Here is a 24,115-nt window from a genome sequence, read left to right as displayed (position 1 = left end):
CTACTTGGAAGGCTGAGGTGGGAGGATCACTGAAGCCCAGGAGTTGGAAGCTGCAGTGAGCTACGACTGTGCCACTGCACTCAGACCCTGTCTTTATATATATATATAATATTAATAATAATATACATAATATATAAAATAATATAACATATATATATATAAAGACAGGGTCTGAGTGCAGTGGCACGATCATAGCTTACTGCAGCTTCTAACATATATATGTATGTTTTAATCTTCGGTTAATTTCCTGGAAGTTTCTCTAGATCAGTAATTAGGGTGCACAATGCTAAGGAATGGGACCTTCACCTCTCTCATAATCTTATAAAAGATGAGATTATGTTTTTATTTTGTGCAGCTCTTGGTGCTTGTACTCTGAAGGTATGCAAAATATTTGTAAGCAATACAATTTCAGGATTAGAAAGAACCCGAAAGGGTCCTCTAGTTTAGTGATTTCTAAGCCTTTCTAATTCAGTATTCTACAGTGGGATACAGACATAGGCATATTTTTCAAATCCATAGTTAATTCTGTGCACTCTTTTTAAAAATTGTAGTAGGAACACAACATGAGAGCTATCATCTTTATAGATTTTTAAGTATATAATATAATACTGTTATCTATAGGATTCTAATGAATGCTTGGTGGAGGACCACTGTTGCATGATATAAAAGAATGCTTTTATGTTTATTTGCTTATAAAAAAGGAATATGAGATAGAATTTTAAGGAAGTATTTACAATTGACAGAAGTAATACATATTTCTTATAAAAGAAAACAATATGGACATGTATAAAACAAAAAGTAAAGTCCCTACTCCATCCCCAGGGGTAACTACTATTAATCATTTGTATATCCTTTTAAATTCTTGCCCATTCAGAAGTGATTCAGATTTTTGTTGTCCCTCATGTTTAAATCTCACTTAAACATAGATGTAATAGTTCTTTTCAAGTCTCTTGCAGTTTTTTAAAAAACTTGGAGATCAAATCCTATTATAATAAACATTCAAGAAAGTCTTTTGAATTTTGTCCACTTTTTTATAATGTATGTTCCTGAAGTTACATAAATCAGATTTTATGAATTATTAATGAACTTGTTATTTTAAATAAATCCTATAGTTAAAACTTAAATTTTATAGTAAAAAACTAAATAGTAGTATTCAGTGATATACTTCTTTTTCCAAAGTTGTTACAAATAATGCAAATTTTTGCAAATAGAATTTTGCTTTTCTATCCATTATACTCCAGAAATATGAGAAATGTCTAAAGTCCAAGATGATAACACATCTATTTCAAGTAGTACTTTATACAGCAAAATTCTCATATCCTTCCCCCTTAATCATTTCTGTCTCTTGCAATGTAACATGAGAACTAGACTGCAAAAGATTTGTGGGCAGTGTTTCGGCAGACAGTAAAGAAATAGTGTTTTACTTATTGACATTTTATAGTTTTTGAATTACGTCCATATTTGATTTTGGCATTGCTGTAGAACCTTACTATTTTTACTATTGTCCCATAGTTGTTACTTAGTAATTAATGACTTGTAGATCATAAAGCTTGTATGTAAATCTGCAGGAGACATCAAAGAATCCTTTTTAAAAATAATTTAATGAACAAGAGCTGGATTTGGATTTAAAGAGGAAGAAAGATTTAAATTAACTGATGAGTATTTATGTGTTAAACATAGTTTTGTCTCCAGTGTTCTTTGGTGAATGCATAGAGTACATAAGGAGAGGCAGTTCACAGGTTTTAACATTTTTTAAAATGTGGCACCATTCAGAGCTGCTGGAGGTGGTTTCTCTAAGTAATTATTATATTAGGAAATGTGACAAGACATCTTTCACACTAAGAAGGTTAGAGGTTTTCTAAGGTGAGTGGTTACATGGCTACAGTCAACTACTTTTACTCTTTGACACAGTAGTGTTCAGTTCTGTGTTTAAAGATGATCTAACGTGTCATAATCATCCTCGTGTTAAGACTCTGAGTGCATATGTTAAAGGGTTTAGTTTTCTTAAAAATAAAATGAAAATGTTGAAACATATTATTTGTTAAACTTCTTCTAATTCTATGATCATATAATTATTTGTTGAATACAAATCAAAAGATTTCCCAGAAGACTGTGTATTTTCCAGTATGATCTTAATTTTATTGTTTCATATAATTTTTCAGTGATAAAAGCCTCAACCTTGTTTTTTAAATTTTACATTCAGGGGTACATGTGCATGTTTGTTACATGGGTATATTGCATGATGCTAGGGTTTGAGCTTCTATTGAATCCATCACACCAACAGTGAATGTAGTACCCAGTAGTAGTTTTTCAACCTTGCCCCCCACTTGCCTCTCTTCTTTTGGAGTCCCTAGTGTCCTTTGTTTTCATGTTTCTGTCCATGTGTTCCCATTGTTTCCTCCCACTTACATGTGAGAACACATAGTATTGGGTTTTCTGTTTCTGTGTTAATTTACTTAGAATAATGGCCTCCAGCTGCATACCTGTTGCTGCAAAGGACATGATTTCATCCTTCGTCCTTTCTCATGTCTGCGTAGTATTCCATGGTATATCTGTAGCATATTTTCTTTAATCCACTGTTGATAGATACTTAGTTTGATTCCATGATTTTGCTATTGTAAATAGTGCTTCAATAAACATGAGTGCAGATGTCTTTTTGATAAAACTGGTTTTTTTCTTTGTTTAGATATCCAGTAATGGGATTGCTGGTTTGAACTGTATTTCTATTTTTAGTTCTTTGAAAATGTGCCATACTATTTTTCATAGGGGTTGAATTTACATTTTCATAAAATACCACTCAGATGCTAAGAAATTAAAGTATGGTAATATATACCAAGAATATAATGTGTACACAATCAATATGAACATTGTTTTAATATACCCAGCTGTTATTTTCCCTTTTTTGAGAAAGAATTTTGAATAGTTTCCGAATACTGTTAAAGGTTCACTAATATAATAAAATCAACCTGTTAGCAAAAACAAAAGACTTTTGTATATATACTCTGAATTCTAATGTTTGCAGTTTTCTAAACACATCATACTCTCTAGCCTTCTCTCAAATGTCACTTCCTTCAAAAACTCCTCTAACTCTTCATAAATAACATCCATGCTCCTATAACACACTGTATATCTTTTTATATATAAATATTAGACATTTATTGTTCATAGTTCTGAAGGTTGGCAAGTCCAAGATTAAGGCACTGATGCCCAGGCTGGAGTGCAGTGGCGCGATCTCAGCTCACTGCAGCTCCACCTCCCGGATTCACACCATTCTCCTGCCTCAGCCTCCCAAGTAGCTGGGACTACAGGCACCCGCCACAACGCCCGGCTAATTTTTTTGTATTTTTTTAGTAGAAACAGGGTTTCACTGTGTTAGCCAGCATGGTCTCGATCTCCTAACCTCGTGATCTGCCTGCCTTGGCCTCCCAATCATATAGATTTTATATTAAATTAGCACAATTTGAAGAAATGTCATAGTAATAGATATATCTTCACTTTAAAGTTGGTGAAGCCTTCACTTTACCTAAAAGGATTCACAGCTTAGAGAAAAATCATTGCAACATTCCCTGAACATAAAAACTCTTATGAGTTAAAATGCCGTTTAAAAATTAATGATTAATGAATATTTGAATTTGAAACAATGAATAAATTAATGAATAAAATAATAATGACTATTCAGTTTCAACACATTATGAAAGACTCTTAAAACGTCTATTGAAATGTTACAGTATGTAACTAGTCAGGTGTGAGCAAGGCAGGAGAGGACTCCCCGCAACACACACCAGGAGTATTGCGTGACCATCAGTTGATGGTTAGGTGGTTGTTAACCATTTCTCTAAAGTAATAATTGGTCACAGATGGCACTAGGGAAAGGCGGTCGGTCGTGTAATAGACAGAAAACACCTGAAACTGATCAGCAGCTTCCCAATGAGATTCCAGAATTATGCCAACATACAAAATCCCCAAGTCAAGAGGTCAAGCTGCGTACTTGTTTTCTCAAGTCGCCTGCTTGGCCCTCTTTCAAGTTGTACTTTCCTTCCTGTTCTAAATCTTTTTAATAAACTGTTGCTCCTGCTCTGGAAAAAAATGTCTATTTCAATGTCCACTGAAATAGTAATTAGCCTCTATTGGTGAAATGACTCTGTTCACAGATATTTAGCTTATTTTTCCACTTTGAATTTCACTAATTTAACCAATGCCTAAAATAAATCAATAGTCCATTTAAAAAAATAATCTTAATATGGTTATCTTCCTTCATATCTAAAGTTGGTAAGAAAACTGCCTATCCATACACAGCCATCACTTTATGTTGATTTAAAACATGTAGTTTTGTGTGAAACAAAATATTGAATTTTCAGTATTTTGATTTCTATTTTACAAGTAAATTTTGTTAAAATGTGGAACTTTCAAGTTTATATATGTTTTGGGGTGAAATTCACTTTTGAATCAGTTTTAAAGCAACTGAGCATATATACCAGCTGGGCCTTATTAAATAACCTCAGAACAAAAGTTGTATTTTCTACTCTTAAAGAGAATTCTGGTGATGATAACAAACAACCTCTACACATTAAAGAATATGTGATCTGAAAAACATTTCATCTAATATAAAGTTCCAAGCACGTACTAAATGTGTAACACAAAGCTTTGCACTTACCTGGTAGTAGGCCGTTTTTGTAGGGCTTTATCCAGGATAAGAGATGGAGCGCTCCTCCTCCTTTCTGCTAGTGTTTTCATTTTCTGTTGATGAAACAAACCAAAATGAAGACCACGTGGCTTGTAAGGCAAGACAATGTTGATTTTTTTTCAATCCAATTTAACAAGTTTTGCATTGCCTATCTTCGCCTATCAAGGAGCCTACAGTTTCATTATGGAGATAAAACTGTAACATCTAAAATAGAATAGTTTAAAAACAAAACAGGACAATAAGTGTCAAAAAGTGGTCAAGGCAATAAGTATTTTTTGTGGTCAGAGAATAAAGAGGTTAAATGTTTACCAGAATATTTGGGAGAAACACCATCATAACCTTTATTACTGGTTATTATGTGTCCAGCTCTACGCTAAAGGCTAGACATGGATTATCTTATTTATAATCCAAAATGTCATCCGGGTAGATACTACTATCTTTATTTCACAGGCAAATTTGGCTTCAAGGAAAGACAAGTAAAGGAGAGGCAAAAACGGTTAAAGCAAAAGCCCAGAGACTAGATTTTTTGCAAAATATTAACACACTTGGGAATCCCTTCTTCCAAATAGACTTTTTTAAAAACTGTAACTTCAAACAATAAAAAATCTTTTTTTCTAGGTCGTATATAAATATAAGCAACTGGATAATTCAGGTACTCTGTTCCAATGACCTAAAATTGCAGTAAATGAAGTTTATTCAACTTGAATTATTCAGATAATTACTCTCTAAACTTAGTCTTATATATTTAACACATCTAGATACAGCCACTAGAGGCAGATGAGTAAAATTAACCATATAGTCACAAACAGCCATAAGCGAAGTTCAGGCTGTATTATCAAAACCATTCTTCTCACCCTGTATCTTTACGCCCTTTCATCCCTCTCACCCCTGTATCCTCGCCAAAGGTCTTACCCACTACCTCTAGGTCAGTCATGCTTGGGAACTGGATGTTGCTCCAATGGGAACCATATAAAACTAGCCAGCTCAGTGTCAGTATCCTATTATGTGATTCATAAAGGAATTGCTTGTAGTTTCAAAAGTAAAACAATGATTCTAGCATAGGAATAAAGAATCATCCAGTGGGAAGAGGATGCTAGACTTCTTTGGCACAATTCTTATCCCAGAAATTCTGCATGCTCCTAGGGATCTCTCCCAAATTATTGTCACCACTGCTCTGGTCTCAGTGTCGCTATTCCAATCCTTAATCTTTTGGCTCACATGTGGAAGCTATAGGCCCAAATCTCCTTAGCACAGCTGAGACAACAGCTGAAATAATTATGTAAAACATCAATAAATGACAGGAAACACATGGGTTAAAAATAGACACTATCAAACATCTCAATTGGGAGTTATTAACCACAAATCAATTTCAGGCCAGGTTACTTATATAAACATTTTTTGCATGATGTATATTTGATGTCTTCCTTCTAGAGAAACAGCCCGGAGTTATCATCAGATTCTTAGAAAAGTCCAATCCTTTCCAACACTGGTGATTTCAATAACCTAGTTTATATATTATAGCGTACAAGCCCCATCTCACTATTTCCATTACTCACGCCTCTTAGGAACATAATCTTCAGGAATCTAAGATCCTTAGGCTAGTGTGACTGCAGAGGTTACAAGCAGAAAGGAAAACTGGGAGATAAGTATTTGTATTGCAAGGTACAGCAGCACTTCCTCCTGTGAAGAGTCTCAATACTGAAAGACTGGATTGATTTTACTAAGAAAAGTGGCAGTTTGTTCATACCCATCAAGCTATGTTCCCGATTTTTTGCAGGGTTCTGTTTCATCTTCAGGCCTAGAATTGATTCCTACTCTCTATCCTGATTCCCTTTACAGGACCAATTTACTACTTTGAAGTGTGAAATGTACCCACTCTTGTAAGCTTTACCTTTGTCCCTTACACGCTCTGTCTGCTTTGTCCTTGAGGATCTGCCATTCAGCAGTTTTACATCTGCTTTCTCTAACCTTCTGAAATCACTGTCAGCAGATCCAAGACTCTAAACTAGATCTTCATTAGTACATAGTTTCTAATTCTGAGCTTCTTGGCTTTCAGGTTTATGAAGAATTTGGAAAGGATTCAAAAGACAGTGTAAAATGATTTAAAATGTGAAGAAAAGAACCTATGAAAAGGATAAAATGATCTGAGATTCTTCATTTAGAAACAGTAATAATCTCTCGAATTTAATGCAGAACTATAATATAGAGGAAAGTAAGCATCTTCCAAGGAAGATGAGGCAAAAAGAAATGGGGAGAAACATGGAATGAAAATCCAGGCTGACCTTGGGTAGTGGTTTGTTGAGAAATCTATAAAAGTTGTGAGCTAAATTTTGCATGCAACTTCAGGGGTTCAGAACTCCCATAAAATGGATTCCTTAGGGATTTATGAACCTCAAGTTAAGAAACTTTCTGATGTAACAAAATCTTCCCGAGAATGATAGCTGTTAAACATGAGATTGGATAATCAAAGAAGGGTGACAAATTTTCTTCTGAAAAGGTGCTTTTGAAATGGGTGTTTTTCATGTAAATCTATTGTAGAAGATCATTTGTATAACAGTGAATAGACTGTATTTTCTGAGTTTTAAAATTGTCAGATGTGTAAGGGGTCAAATGCTGAGTGCAGCCACCTCATCCAGCTTGATTTATATTAAAGAGAATGCAATCAAACTACCAGCAGGTAGTTTATTTTTATTTCAGGTTCCATTGTTCACACTCAGACTTACTCTATCATTAATGAGATGTGCAACCCAAGGCAATTCAGCCACTTCTCTGGGCCTCCATTTCCTTACCCACAAAATGAGACAGTTTGGACTACATAGTCACTTAGATCCCTTCTATTTCTGATAGTCCCACATTAAGTGTCCACCAAAGATTCACCACGGATATGCAAGAAAATAAACATTACATGAACCGTACATTTAGGATTCACAGGATTCATTCTAAATAAGTAATAAAAGTCTTACAAGCAGTCAATATAACCAGGGGATTAATAGATTTAGATATTAATTCATTCAAAATACAATGATCTCTTTCTTTTGCTCAAAAGTGTAACCAAACAAAGGGCCAGTAATAACTTCAAAATAAATTCATTGATCTCTTAAAGAATCTGTTCTCAGGCAATGAAAACTTAGATTTTCTTGTTTATAACAACTATGTAAAATACATCAAAATAGAATGAAACTATTGATTCTTTTACAGATGTATAATAGTATAAACTTATCAGGACAGGTTTAGGTTATGCTTATCTTAGCACCAACAAATTTCACAGTTGTTCTGTGACAGGGATAACTACAATTCCTTGCCTCGCAGAAAACAAAGTAAACTACAAACAGTATATGGTATATATTTTCTGTTGTACTTGATGTTTATAACTAGATGACCTCATACATAGTGGACACCACTGTGAAACAGAATATATTTAAAAGGTAATGTTTTAAAGAAATGATAAGCTATACATTTAGGCAAAATACCCAATTAATTAATTGCATTAATCTTTTGGGAATGAGTTTAATATCGTACCACTTACCTAGTGTTAAGTATCCCCAAAAACTAAATAATAATTTTATGTGAGCTAAGAAACAAACAAATATGAAGTAGTATCTATCCACTCCTCTGTCCCCCAAATGGGAAAAAATGAGGAGGAGAATGGAAGAAGTTCTAAAATGGAATAAAGAGTGATTACATTTTAAAAACTGTTGTCTATTTACAAATGGCCCTTTATTAAGAAAGTATAACATGAATACTAGAGAGAAATTATTAGGTTGGTATACAAGTAATTGCTGTTTTTGCCATTACTTCCAATGGATCTTTGACCCTCTGCTGTCTCCTCTGCAGTTATATTCAGTATTGTAGGTCAAAAAACCTATTATGCCTAAGAGTAAATGAATAAAGGTCATAACTGAATATGAGAACCAAATGTCAGTAATTTGTTTTTATCTTTTACATTTAAATAATAACACAAATCTGCAGCAACATTACCAACTAATCTGCAAGGTGCTTTCCACTTCAAGTCATTTTAAATACATGGATTAATTACATATTCAACTCCCTGTGTTCCTTCATATATGATGCCTCAGTAGTAGCATTTCACATTACACTCAAGTTTCTGACCCTTTCTAGAAAGCAGGGGCTATGTCTTCTTTCCAAATTTTCTCCCTTCCTTCAACAATTATTTACTGAACTCTTACTCTGTAGCAAGCATATTTTTGCATTCCCAAATCCTGGTATAAGGCCTGGCACAAACTATACACTCTATAAATGAGGGTTTTATGTGAATTATAAAACCCAATCATTCACCACATAAATACCGCCATCCCCAAATGCACACATATGAAAACAAACAAACCTTTAAGGGGCTCTGCTGGAATGGTGTCATTAAGAAAAATGTAAGCATTTGCTGTGGAACTAGACAGCAAGAGTATATCTGTGCACTGCAAACTACACCTTTTGAACACAGTGTTGACACTTATCACTTTGAACTACATAGTAAACATCTGCCTGACAATAAAGTTAATCATTTGTCAACAGAAAAAATGATGCTAATTGGATATCCACATACAAAAGAACAAAGTTGGACCCCTACCTCAGACCGTATACAAAATTAACTCAAAACCTAAAAGTAACAGCTAAAACTATAAAATCTTAGAAGGAAACACAGGCATAATCTTGTCATCTTGGATGAGGCAGTGGCTTCTTATTGATAGATATGACACCAAAAGTACAAGCAACAGAAGAAAAAAATCTAGACACTATCAAGATTTAAAATGTCCATGCTTCAAAAGACACCATTAAGAAAGTGAAAAGACAACCCACAGAATGGGAAAGATTTTATTGCAAATCATATATCTGACAAGCGACTGGTATCTATTATAAATAAATATTAAAACTCAATAATAAAGGCAAATTGCCCAATTAAAAATGGGCAAAGGATAGGAATACAGTCTTCCAAAGAAGATACACAAGTTGCCAATAAGGATATGAGAAAATGCTCAACATAATTAGCCATCAGGGAAATGCAAATCAAAATTACAATGAGATATCACATCACACACATTAGGATGACTATAATAAAAAAAGATAATTACAAGGGTTGGTGAGGATTGGAGACTGGACTCTTATACACTGCTGGTGGCAATGAAAATCGGTAAGACAGAAAACAGTTTGGCAGATCTTCAAATGGTTAAACATAGAGTTACCATATGATCCTGCAATTCTACTCCTAGGTACATATCTAAGAGAAATAAAAACATATGTCCTCAAAAAGACTTGCATAATTGCTTATAACAGCATAATTCATAGTAGTAAAAAAGTGGCAACATCACCAATGCCAATCAACTGATGAATGAATGGGTAAACAAAATGTGGTATATCTATACAGTGAAATATTACTTGGCAATAAAAAGAAATGAAATACTGATACATGCTACAATATGAGTGAACCTTGAAAACATTATACTAATTGAAAGAAACCATTACAAAAACCATATATGATTTCATTTATATAAAGTGCTCAGAATAAGCAAATCTATAGAGACTTAAAGATTTGTGCTTGCCTCGAGTTTGGGGAGACAGCAGAATTGGGGGATGATAGCTAAGGGGGTTCAGTATTTCTTTCTGAGGTAATGAAAATATTCTAAAATTTACTGTGGTGATGAATGTACCATTCTATGACTACACTAAAAGCCACTAAACATAACTTTAGGTGGGTGAATTGTACGGTATGCAAATTGATTTGGTTAATACCAAAGAAACCTAACTATCAAATTACTAAACCACTGGGCTCCAGTCCAGCAAACTGGTCCTTAGCCATAAGTTATAATTTTCTTCTTATCACAATCATTTGAACTATATGAAAATGGAAATTTTTTTTATCCAATATATTTTCTGTACAAAAAGTTTCAGTGGCTCTCCATTTGAGTTCTTCAGAGATCTGAGGAATTTGCCCATCTGCTTATTGTTTTAATTAAAATTTTTTAAAAACTCTAGATTCATGTGCATGTGCGTTACATCAGTATATTGTGTACTGGTGAGGACTGGGCTTCTAGCATACTCATTACCCAAATAGTGAACATTGTATCTGATAGGTAGTTTTTCAACTCTTGCCACCTTCCCACCCACCTCCCTTTTGGAGTCTCCAGTATTTATTATTTCCATCTTCATGTCCATTTATATCCATTGTTAGATTCTACTTATTAGTGAGAACATGTGGTATTTAATTTTCTGAGTTAGTTCATTTAGGATAATGGCCTCTAGGCTCCACCCATGTTGCTGCAAAGAAAATGATTTCATTCTTTTTTTGGCTGCATAGTATTCCATGGTGTATATGAACCACATTTTATTTATCCAGTTAACTGTTGATGGACACTTGGGTTGGCTCCACGACTTTGCTAATGTGAGTAGTGCTGTGATGAACATAGAAATGCAGGTGTCTTTTTCTGTTTAGGTGTCTTTATAATGATTTCTTTTCCTTTGTGTAGATACCCAGTAGTGGGATTGCAGGATTGAATGGTATTTCTATTTTTAGTTGTTTGAGAAATCTCCATATTGTTTTCCATAGATGTTGAAATAATTTACATTCCCATCAATATTGTATGTTTCCTTTTCTCCACATCCATGCCAACACTTTTTTTTTTTTTTTGCTTTTTAATAATAGCAATTCTGATGGGTGTAAGATAATATCTCATTGTAGTTTTAATTAGTATTTCTCTGATTAGTGATTTTTGAGCATTTTTTCATGTGCTTTTTGCCACTTGCTTTTGTTCTTCTGAGAAGTATCGGTTCATGTCCTTTGCCTAGTTTTTAATGGAGCTGTTTTTTTCTTGTCGAGTTCTTTCAGTTCCTTGTAAGTTCTACTTGTAAAGTTCCACTAGTCCTTTTGTCAGAGGCATAATTTGTGAATATTTTCTCCCATTCTGTAGGTTGTCTGTTTACTCTTTCTTTTGCTTTGCAGAGGCTGTTTAGTTTAATTAAATCCCATTTGTCTATTCTTATGTTGCATTTGCATTTGTCTAGTTTCATTCTTCTGCATGTGGCTAGCCAATTTTCCCAGCACAATTTATTGAATAGGATGTCCTTTCCCCATTGTTTATTTTTGTTGGCTTTGTTGAAGATCAGTTGGTTGTAGGTATATGGCTTTATTTCTGGGTTCTCTATTCTGCTCCATTGATCTACATGTCTATTTTTATACTAGGATCATGCTGTTTTAGTTGCCATAGCCTTGCAGTATAATTTGAAGTCAGGCACTATGATGTCTCTGGATTTTCTTTTTGCTTAGGATGGCTTTGGCTATTCGGGCTGTTTTTTTGGTTCCATATGAACTTTAGTATTTTTTTCCTAATTGTGTGAAAAATGAAATTAGTAATTTGATAGAGATTGCACTGACTCTGTAGATTGCCTTGAATAGTGTGGGCATTTTAATGATACTGATTCTTCCAATCCGTGAGCATGGGATATTTTTCCATTTGTGTCATCTATGATTTCTTTCATCAGCCTATTTTATTAAGGGTTTTTATCAGGAAGGATGTTGGATTTTACTGAATGCCTTTTCTGCATCTATTAAGATGACTGTATGGTTTTTGTTTTTAGTTCCGTGTATGTGGTGAAACACATTTACTGATTTGTGGATGTTGAACCATCATTGCATCCCTGGGATGTAACTCACTTGATCATGATAAATTATCTTCTTTATCCAATAGCATTCGGTTTGCTAGTATTTTGTGGAGGATTTCTGCGTCTGTGTTCATCAGAGATATGGCCTATAGTTTTCGTTTTCTGTTGTGTCCTCTCCCGATTTTGGTATCAGGGAGATACTGGTGTCATAGAATGAGTTAGGAAATAAACCCTCCTCATTGGTTTTTTAGAAGTTTCAGTAAGATTGAATGCCAGTTCTTTGTATGTTTGATAAAATTCAACTGTGAATCTGTATGGTCCTGGGCTTTTGTTGTTGTTGGAAGATTTTTACTACTGATTCAATGTCATTACTCATTATTGGTCTGTTCAGGACTTCTATTTCTTGCTGGTTCAATCTTGTAGGGTTTTATATTTTCAGGAATTTATCCACCTCCTCTAGATTTTCTAGTTTATACACATAGAGATGTTCATAGTAGTCTGTGATGATCTTTTGTATCTCTATGTTATCAATTGTAATGTCACCTTTATCATTTCTGGTTGTACTTATTTGAATTTTCTCAGTTAATTTAGCCAGCAGTCTGTCATTTTTGTTTATCATTTCAAATAACCAACTTTTTGTTTCACTGATCCTTTATATCTTTTTTTGTCTCAGTCTCATTTACTTCTGCTTTAATCTTAGTTTTTTTTTTTTTGTTATGCTAGCTTTGGGTTCCAATTGGTCTTATTTTTCCAGTTCCTTGAGGTGTGATATCAGGTTGTAAATTTAAGATCTTTCTATCTTTTTGGTGTAGACATTTAAAGTTATAAACTTTCCTCTTAGTTCTGCTTTTGCTGTATCCCTGAGGTTTTGATATGTTGTGTCTCTATTTTCATTTGTTTTGAACATTTTTTTGATTTCTTAATTTCACTGTTTACCCAAAGGTCACTCAGGAGCAAGGTGTTTAGTTTCCACGTAGTGTGTGTTTACGAGAGTTCCTCTTGGTCTTGATTTCTAATTTTACTCCACTGTGGTCTGAGAAGATACTTGATATGATTTTGATTTTTTTGAATTTATTGAGAGTTCTTCAATGGCCAAGCATATGGTCGATAATGGAAAATGCTCCATGTAGAGCTGAGAAGAATGTATATTCTGTGGTTGGCTAGAATGTTCTGTAAATGTTAAGTCCATTTGGTCTACAGTTCAGTTTAAGTCCAGAGTTTCTTGGTTGATTTTCTGCCTTCATGATTTGTCTAGTGGTATTAGCGGGGTACTGAAGTACCCCACTATTATTGTATTACTATCAATGTTTTCTTAGGTGTAGTAGTATTTATTTTATGAATCTGGGTGTTGTGGTGTTAGCTGCATACATAGTTAAATTTTCTTGTATTGAACATTTAATCATTATATAATGCTCTTATTTGTCTTTTTTTCTATTGTTGGTTTAAAGTCTGTTTTATCTGATATGAGGATGGCTACTCCTTCTCACTTTTGTTTTCCATTTACATGACGTATCTATTCTTACTTCCTGTCTATTGTGATTTGCCACCATTCCTCCCCTATTCCTCCGGTGTCCTCCTTAGGGTTTTCACATAGCAAATTCTCAATAGTTGTGTATTGAGTGAATGAATTAACATATCCAAAATCTGAGATTTTAAGGTGGTAATACAAGTGTGCCTATGTAGAAAAAATGAAGTTGTAAATAGGTAACTGAAGAAAAAACGTTTTGTTGTTTTATTTTCAACAATGCAGAAAACACTTTTATATAAAACCTGTATGCAGACTCTCACTGGAATTTTAACTTCATGACAGCCAAGAGATATAGTACTATTTTTGGAACCTCTAAATCACTCTGAATCTGCTCATTATTAGTTCTCACAGAGATTAAAGGAAAACAAAGCATATCAAAAGGAAGGAACAGGATGAAAGATTAAAGTTGGAGGCGAACTGCAATTTTTCATGCTTTGTTTTGTTCCAGTCACTTTATGAGGAAAAAAAATCAAGCATTTCAGTTGAATTATGGATGGTGAAGTCACTTTCAAGCATTTAAAATAAGCATAGTATTAAAATAAGGACACTGGGAAAGCTTTTATAGAACTCCAAATTTTCAAGGCTAGAAAAAATAAGTAATCAATTTTACAAATTAGCTTATCCAAACTTGACTATTAATTATTTTGTGGCTAGTCTGTGCAATTTGGTAAGCATTAAAATATTTCTTGTCTTCCCTACATGCCTGTAACATTTACTTGTGGAGACATATCCAAGCCACTGAACAATTATACTTCAACAACACTGGCACCGTAAGGGAAAAAGAGAATTACTTTTAACCTTGCGCCTTGCTTCTGGGTCCTACTATCACAACAAGGTTTTGACCATTAGGTAAGCTGAAGCTTTCTGCTATTGTCCATTTGGTCTGTGATAAATACAATCTTCTATTTACCTCTAAATCATCCCAATCAGAACCAGTTTAAACATTTAGCTAAAATAAGTGTAATCGCAGTGCAGACTACTGTAAATGAATATACGTTCCTTTCTGAAGAAAGAAATGATTTTCCTTTTCAGCTCTTTCCTCTTTCCGAAGGGCTATTACCACGTTGAAATACAACAATAAATATGATAATCTATGTAATGCAGAAGAATGGGCACTAGGCTAGGAGACACTGGACCTTAATTCTGGACCCTAGTGCTACCACTTAATTTCTCAGATTTTCTCTAAAATGGACATAATACCTGCCCTACTCACTATATAGATATATTCATTCATATATATATATATATATATATGGATGAAAGTCCTCTGAAATGAAAGGCACTGTGATAATGTAACAGTAAATTTTAAAGTGCTTTAGTACTGTACATAAATAAATATAAAGATATTAGAATTTCCCTTATACATTATTCTTTGTTTCCTTGCCTCCATCTTCACACATGCAGGATTCATGGAGCATCACCATGGGCCTTCATGCTGGCTGGATTTTTTTTCTTTGGCAGAGCTGCAAGTTTCAACCTTTGGTCATGATAATCTTTAAGTAACACCCTGGAGTAGGTAGAGTCAATCACCAATGTTCTCTGCCTAATAGTTTCTTACAGGGCAGGAACCTGCCTGTAAAAAATAGTTTCTTCCTACATTTTTCACATAATGGTCCATACGAAATGATATTTGTACAACCATAACACTCTATGATAAACAAAGGGACACCCTGGCTCCCCAGTATCCATCCACTCACCTGAAGGCCAAGGGGCTAATTGTCAGACACATTTCCAACAGTTGGGAAGCTTTGCCTTACGGTAGCCCCTCATTGTTTTCAACGCAAAGGGGAAAAGTACTGTGATCAAATCCTAAAACCATAATGGTAAAAAACTAACGGACTATATCAAAATGAGAGAAAAAAAAGCAGAGCCAGGTCTATCTAGATTCAGACATAGTGTTACCTGGTGATGGCTATTGTTAAAGCTGAGGTTCAAAAGAGTGAATGTAGGGACAGGAGAGGAAATAAAAACACACTCTCCTAGGTGTAAATTAGGACTCAGGTAAATAAGGAAAGCAAAAGGCCACAGAGCAGCTGTGTTTTCCAGATCTTTGATATGTGAGCTGATGTGGGCACACATATGTTCCATTTTCAGAGTCCACACACAAGTGATCAGACATCCAAAAACAAGTTTTACATTTCAGTTGTGTCATGTGACAGGTGTCTGTCAAAATTAGGTCAAGGCTGCTCTCAGCACACCACTGACCTACAGTGCTGATGAGGCTATTTCTGCTGTCAGTTAGATGTTTCTAACATAAACTTGTCCTAGATAAAGAAAATAAGACTGAAACAAAATATAAAATAAACTGGGCTGTATTGCCTGCAAGCCCCATTATTGATGGTTGACCAAAGGCAATCATCTCTGCTCCCTTTCCAGCCTCCTACATTGTGGCAAAGTCTCCTGCAAGTAAACAAAAGCTACAGATCAACCTTATCCTAGTTTGCTTCAGAAAACTGTTGTAGTTGCCACTACCAAATTGAGCATTCTCTCTGCAGGCTTTCTGCACACATCAGGACCTCTAGAATCCCTGTGATCCTAAACACTTGAAGTACCAACAAAACAGGAGAGCAAACTTTTCCTTCACTTGAAGTTCACTTTAAAGGTTTACACTAAATGCTCTGAAGACATGAGGGGTATGAGTAATCAAACTCCATTGAATCATAAAAATATGTATTTCCTCAAAGCATTGTGCATATTATGAGTATATAAGTGTTATGTACACACATATAACTTTGATATTATATACCTATTTTTGTGACACTTTATAATGTATTTCAGCGGCAATTTAAGTTGAAATCTAGTATATTTTCAGCTACAGATATCTTCTAGGAAGGCAAGTTTTACAATTACGTATTTTTGTTAAGTTGTATGTAGTCCCATAAGGTATAACACGACTTTACTTTGAAAAGGATAGCCACCAAGTCCTGGATGGAAAGGTAAGAACTGTGAAAGAATTCAGACATCTAAGCTATTGACTGGAGAGCATTTCATTCTTGTAGGTACCATCAGTTTTCTCAGTTCTCTCCCATCTACTGAACATGTTCCACCTTTTGTCCTGCAGCCCTTTTGCCAAATCATAACCCGGGAGAATGCTGAAGGCACAGAGGGTGATAAATCGCTTCATGACAATCTTCACTTTAGAACTAAAAGCAACAACTGCGCTAACTATTTAGGTATCTACGACTTGTGAACTTTCAGTCTACGAATTCCAACTGCCTATTTTAACTTAGGGGACTCAATCTTCAAAATTAATAATTACTTTTTACACATATACGAAAAGATTATCCTTTACTTTTATTTTATACAACTACAATTTATTCTAGTCTATAAACTTTAGAGTCACAAAACTAATTTTCTTCTGTTATGGTAAAATGCACTATTGTATTCACATTTTAAGTGAGAATAACTATGGACACAAAGTTTTTCCCTCCAGACTCAGTGGAGCAGTGATATAAAAGTTTACTGAGTTGAGAGAGTTTCAACTGGGTTTCCACATGATTTTCCACAGTGGAATCATCTGAGGCTTAGGATTCAGTGCACCCACACGTAACTTTGGAATAGACTCTTCTGAGTTTTTCTGGAGAATATGGCAATCTTTCCAATAGCAAGCAAGGCTGAGGTACCAGCATAGAGATCAGGCCGGCTAAGAGCTCTTGAAATACATCTGCCTTATACAAAACATCTGAAAATGTCAGACACCGAAGCATAAAAATCACGAAAGTAATTAGACCAGTGATTGTGTCATTGATTGTCATAAGTCAATGTTTACCTAATATTTACCTAATGGTAGCAGTGAACACAACATTCAATGGTAGACAGAGAGGGTAGAAATGCCACTCTCCAAAGAATGTATACTCTTTTTTTTTCAATTGAGAAAAGGTCCTCAATTGTACTTTTCTTAGCTGGCTATATATAATTCAAACCTACTCTCCCCTGTATCCTATGTTACAAACAATAACAAATGCAGCAATAGTCTCGTTGAAAAGAGAAATGGAGTTGGAAGAACTGGGTTCAACTTCCAGTTTTGCCACTTACTGCACTGTAGCATTGACATGCTTCATTCACTTCCTTCTTTAGGAAAAAATTACTACCTACCTCATATAACTGATGTGTTTTAAATATAGTTAAGCATTCACTTAAAGAGATTTTAAAATTTTCTTTATTCTTCCATAAGTTATAGTCGACCTTTATATTTTTATTCAAGTTTCTGCCTCATGGTATTTTATATCCATGGCTTCCAATGACGACTGCTTTAAAGGATGGTATACATTCATATGCATGTACATGTTCTGATGTTACATTTTTAAACTCGAACTCCTGTTGTTGCTTTACACCTACGCTCACATGGCAAGATACACTAATAACTCCTGCACTTTTGGAATGTGTTTTCATTTACCTTTCATGACCCATAAAAACCAGCCTTGTGAGATGTGCAGGATTGGGGTTATTACTCCATCTTACATACAAAAAAACAAAGCCCAATTGGAAGTTCAGAGGTCACATGAGGGATAACAGAGGCCATTCCTGATTAATTTAATTTTATTTTTATAATTCTAGGATCCTCCCTGCCAAAACAATCTCACGTATCTGATTTTATGCAACTCATTTTGTGAGTAACACCAGATAAGAAGTGAGTAGGATACTAGTTTAACTATGGGCATAATATTTTTCTCAGTATTGAAGAGTAAAACTAAAGCTTACTCACTAAGACGTTTAATTCGAGCCCCAGTATAAGACACACACATGGTTCAAGTTCGCCCTTGGGGGTGTTCTACCATGAGGTATTATAAACATATTTGGACGCGGAGAATTAGAAAGAAAAGGCAGAATGAAGTTTACAACAGCAGCTGCTACATTTAAAAATGTTAGAGCTATTTTAAAATTATTTTCCCTTGTCTGGCTTTCTGGGCCTATAAGTCTCTTTTCCCTATTCCAACACTCATCCTATTTAAAGATTTTTCAATTAGTATATGAAACCAAAAGGTCAGAGTATTTGAGTCTGATACAAATCATTCCTAACTAAAATGATTCTAATATGTGCTTCCACTTCATTAAAACTATTCTGTGAAAATGTGGATATCCTCAAGGATGTATGATTCCAGAATAAAGTATTATCTATGCTTTATCTATATGCTATTATATTTTAGAATCCAATTTTTAGGAATTACTGTACAAATTTATTGTATATTCTTTGGAAGTGCCTCAGTGATAGAAAAATCTTTGTCTTCTGAGAGTGGATTTGATTTTTGGAAACAATGGAATCCTCTGAGTAGTGAGTAAAAGTGAATGATCTAGCTAGGCAATTCTGCTTGAGATTAAAATAATAAGTGTCGCTATAAAATAAAGAGACTGACTTCATTTATAGCATCTATATATTAGCTCCTCAAACATATCTACCTCAGGACCTTTGAACTTAATGCTCCCACTTCTTTTATCGCATGGTCTTTTAAGTCATACGAGAGTTAAGGGACACCTAAAAAAGGCCTTCCCTGAACTCCCTAATGCAGAATGATCTAGCTCAACAACCACATTTGTCTAATTCAGGGTTATGTTTGTTCCTTCAATAACAGTTATCACCATTTATTAATTTTTTTGGTCTCTTCCTCTGACTGGTGCTGTCCAATACAGTAGCCACTAGACACATGTGGCTCTTCAGATTTAAATTCAAGTTGATCATAATTAAGAAGCTTACAGAAAAAAAAAATGACAAATTGTATTTCACCAAAAATAAGAACTTCTGTTCTTTAGAAAGAGACTCTTAAGAAAGTAAAAAGACAAGTCACAGACTGGGAGAAAACACAATTAAAATTGGGCAAAATATTTGAATACTTCACCAAAGATAACATATGGATGACAAATAAGCACATGAAAAGATGCTCAACATCACTGGTCATTGAGGAAATGCAAATCAAAACCATTAGACAGCATTTTACATCCACTAGGATGACTGTAATAACAAAAGCCAGATAATAATAAGTGTTGGTGAAAATTTGGAGAAGTTGGACTCATATGCACTGCCAGGGGGAATATAAAACCACTTTGGAAAAAACAATTGGACAGATTCTCAAAAATGTTAAATATCTACCTAAAATGGTATATATATATATATATATATATATACACACACACACACACACACATATATATACACATATATATATGCTTAAAATGTTAAATACGACCCAGCTAGTCCACAACTAAGTATTTAACCCCCCAAAATGAAGTCCATGCAAAGACTTGTACATGAATGTTCACAGCAATTTTATTTGTAATAGCCTAAAACTGGAAATAATCCAAATGCCCATCAACAGATGAATGGATAAATTGTGGTCTATTCACATGATGGAATACTGCTCAGCAACAAAATGAACCACTGATACATGCAAAACCATGGATAAACCTCAAAGTAACTGTACCGAATGAAACAAGGCAGACAAAAAAAGAACATAAAGTATGATTATATTTACAAACAATCTTTGGAAATGTGAATTAACCTACAGTGACAGAAAACAGACTAGTGGTTGCCTGGGAATGGGGAGGGAATTAAGGAATTAGAAAGAGACATAAGGAAACATTGGGGGATGATGAATATGTTCCTTAGCTAAACTGTGGAGATGGTTTCACTAGCGTATATACATGTCAAAACTATTAAATTTATATACTTTAAATATGTGCAGTTTATTCTATATCAATTATACTTCAGTGAAGCTGTTAAAAAATTTTTAGTTTCTCAGTCGTGCCAGCCACATTTCAAGAGCTCAATAGCTACATGTAGCTAGTGGCTACTGAACTGGACACTGTAGATAAAGGAGTTCTATCATTACACAATGTACTACTCAGTGGCACTACTCTCCCCTAGTCAGGAGAGAGGAAACTACACCACAGAGACTCCCACTTGTTTCTCCAAACTAAATTTTATTACAACGCAGCTATGTCCATTCATTTCTACGTTGTCTATGGCTGCTTTAGCACTATAATGGCAGAACTGAGTAGCCTGTAACAGAGGGCCTACAAACCTTAAATATTTAGTATCTGGTCCTTTAAATAAAGGTTTGCTGACCCTGCTCTGAGCCATAAATTCTGAGGCCAGGGGCCACATCTGTCCTGTTCACTGCTGTACATAACCCAACTAATATTTATGGAAAATCTAATATACAGCAGACACTATTCTAGGCACTGGAGAGGCAACCTTAAGCAATACAGATAAGGTCCCTATTATCATGGTTTTCACAATCTGGTGAGGGATGTGGGTAACAGATGACAAGCAAGTAAATAAGAAAATATCGGGCAAGGATGAATGCTAAGATGATAATAAAGCAGAAGGTATAGAGAATGACTGAGGAGCAACTTCCACTTAGGTAGTCAATGGCAGGCCTCTGCTAGCACCTATGATCTGACAACAATATGAAAGTCAAGACTGCAAAGACCTGGGGCTGAAGCACAGAGAAACACCATCAAGGCCTCAAAATAAGAATGAATTTGATGACTTGAAACATGAAGAGGAAGAAAGCCCGTGTGGCTGGAGAATACACAAACAAGGGGGGACGTGTAGATGAGGTGGGAGAAGTAGACAGGGCCAAGAAAAAGGGGTCTGAATTTTATTACAAATGGATGAAAAGTCACTGCAGGATTTTAAGCATGTGAGCAACATGATTAATTTACGTTATAAAAGATTATTCTGGTGCTAAGTGGTGACTGGATCAAAAAAGGGCAAGAAAGGTGTTAGGCAACTTAAGACATTTCTGCAAAGGTACAAGTGAGAGATGGCAGCTTGGCTTGGACTACACTGGCAACAGTGGAGATGAAGTGGAGAAATTCAATACACATTCGGATGGACAGTAGCTTCCCTGATGGATTGGTTGGTGCAGAGAGAGGAAACGAGTTGAAAATGAATCCTAGATTTTTGGCTTGAACAACTGGGACACAAAGGTATGAATTACAGATATAAGGACACTGCAAACAGTAAGTGCTAACATTTATTAAGTGTCTATTATATGTCATTATTCACTGAATTTCACATTTACTTTTCCCAACGATGTTGGAAAGGTAGGTACTGGTTTGTTAATGTGTGAAGCTGTTGTTTCATAACAAATGACAGCATCTTAAGGATAGTGACTACGATGAATAAAAAGAGCGTGAGAAAAGAGTGAAGCAATCCTGCATTTATTGGACAAGCATTACTTGATAAATGATAATGAAGTTCCTCTCTAATGCTTCCTCCCTTTGGCAGTGTTACCCTTAGCTGAAAAAAAAAAAAAGAAAAGAAAAGAAAAGAAAAGAAAACTGTTGAGAAAATAAATCTTTGATTTTCTTCCAATTCCTTACGTTTACAAAAAGAAAATGTTTTAAGTTTTAAAATTTATGTCAGTAAAGGTAGGGCTAGACTGATAAATTCACGTTTTATGTGGGAAGACTTGACTACACACACACACTCCCTCCAGCTCTGAAGGCGAAAAGCGACAAGGACAAACCGCAGCCTCAATACATCAAAGGCTAAGCCGGCACTACAGCCCATACATCATCAAGTTCACCGACACCCCTCGATGGCTCTGTGACACGGTCAAGGTCCTTGGGAACTCCCACACATTTCTATACTCGGCACACCGATCACCTCTCTTCCACTGACCTCTAGCCAACCTAAGATCCTGGTGGGAAGATTTATGAAAGGCGGTAAAATAAGACAAGCAGGGAACCTGCGTAACCCCTTTAAGTCTCTAATGAAACAAATGCAATCCCTTAAGATATTTCTTAAGGAAAAGCTAGAAGATGCCTCTAATCGCCACTTGTTTCCAGAAAAGCTGGAAGTGCACCACTAAGACAAGGAAAAAAATGGCCAAATATCAGAACGTCTTATACTGCGGGCGGGGGTGGGGAGGCGGGGGATAGGCAGACAGTGCTGGAAACACCCAAATCAATTCATCAGGGAGCGGAACGGCCAAGGCTGGCAGCCCGCGGCCCACGTGCACTTGCTAAGGGAACCGTTCCAACGAAACCTGACCCGGATCGGAATCCTCCCGCAGCACCGCGGCTGTGTTTATTGGAATGGAACGCTACAAGTTGTCACCTGCATCCATCTCCCAGCTTTGACAGGGAACACGCGCTGCCCCCACGCCCACACCGACACCTGGACCCCTCTCCAGCCCGGCCAGAGTCCCAGGGGCCAGGGGACCAGCGCAGGGAGAAGGTCCCCTGCCTCAGCCCTCAGGACCCCCAACCACAGCCCACCCGCCCCCACCCTGCCCGGTTCTAGGCCCAGCCAAACCTACATGTCATCGTAGAGTCGACCGTTAGCATCCACAGTCTCCCCTCCAACAGTGACCCCCACCCCGGAGACCTGGAATCATCCAGGATCCTACTGTGGGGGGCAGTACCCCCATCCCTGCCCCCCCGAAAACTGCCATGGAGCAGCCGCGCCTCGGCGGGCAGGTGAGGGGGCCGACCCCACTAGCGCCGCAGCCCCGCCGCCTACCTTCTTCAGCGCCGGCTGCCGCTCCCGGGCAGACATCGCCGGCCCTGACTTCGGGGCTGACCCCGCCAAAGGGCAGTGCTCGCCCAGGCCACTTCGGGGGGCCCAGGGACACGGCGAGGGGTCGGGGAAAGGCGATCGCCCACTCCAAGCCCGCGCGCCTCGACTGAGGGAAGAGCTGGGCTGCCGATCCGGCGGCGGATGGAGACGGGAGGGAGGCTGCGGGGTCGCTCGGGGAGAGATTAAGGCTCTAGAAACGGAGAAGCGGGAGCTCCGCGGGAGGTGGCGGCGCTGCCTGCCGTCAAGGGCGGGAAGTGTCTTGGGACTCCCGTTAGGGGCCGCGAGCCTCGAGCGTCAAATCCTCTCGGCGTCCGCCTAGCGCGCTACTGTGGCGGGCGCGGAGGGCGCGCGCCGGGAGTTGGGGCTGCGGCGGCGGAGGGCACGGGCCCCCGCTCAGCGTCCTCACCTTCTTGGTGCCGCTGCCTCCCGCGAGCCGAGACACTCCTGTCAGGGAAGAGGAGCGCCCCGGCTGTCCCCCTAGAGTCTCCTGCTGGGGGGACATCGCTTCCATGAAGAAAATCTTCAAATCCCAGCGCAGGAGGAGGCTACACGATCATGTCCGCGGGCGGGCGGCCGGAGGGGCGAGGACGCGAGGGCCGAGGCGCGGCTGCCGTGCTCAGGCGGGGAGCCGAGCTCCGGGTGCCGGCCGCGCGCCTCCCGTCGGGGCCATGTACCTCCGCCTGCGCTCGGCACCGCGGGGTGGAGGTTAGTGCAGCGTCGACAGCCAGTCAGCGCCGCGGCCCGCCCCGCCTGGGGCCCGCCCCCTCCG

General features: G+C 37.1%; 1 protein-coding gene across 1 annotated transcript in view; it reads right to left on the bottom strand.

The window, feature by feature from the left end:
• The window catches only part of ARHGAP20 (Rho GTPase activating protein 20), a 131,448-nt gene extending 107,604 nt beyond the window's left edge, over positions 1 to 23,844 (bottom strand). The window contains 2 exon segments of the mRNA XM_017883268.1: positions 4,655 to 4,737; positions 23,290 to 23,844. Coding sequence (XP_017738757.1) covers positions 4,655 to 4,737; positions 23,290 to 23,325 — 119 coding nt within the window. The 5' untranslated portion in view covers positions 23,326 to 23,844.
• Positions 23,845 to 24,115: the final 271 nt, after the last annotated feature.

The sequence above is a fragment of the Rhinopithecus bieti genome, unplaced genomic scaffold (genome assembly GCF_001698545.2).
Source record: "Rhinopithecus bieti isolate Rb0 unplaced genomic scaffold, ASM169854v2 scaffold_11964, whole genome shotgun sequence".
Classification (NCBI taxonomy): domain Eukaryota; kingdom Metazoa; phylum Chordata; class Mammalia; order Primates; family Cercopithecidae; genus Rhinopithecus; species Rhinopithecus bieti.
Note: the sequence above shows the minus strand (reverse complement) of the source record. Positions and strands in the feature narration are given on the sequence as shown.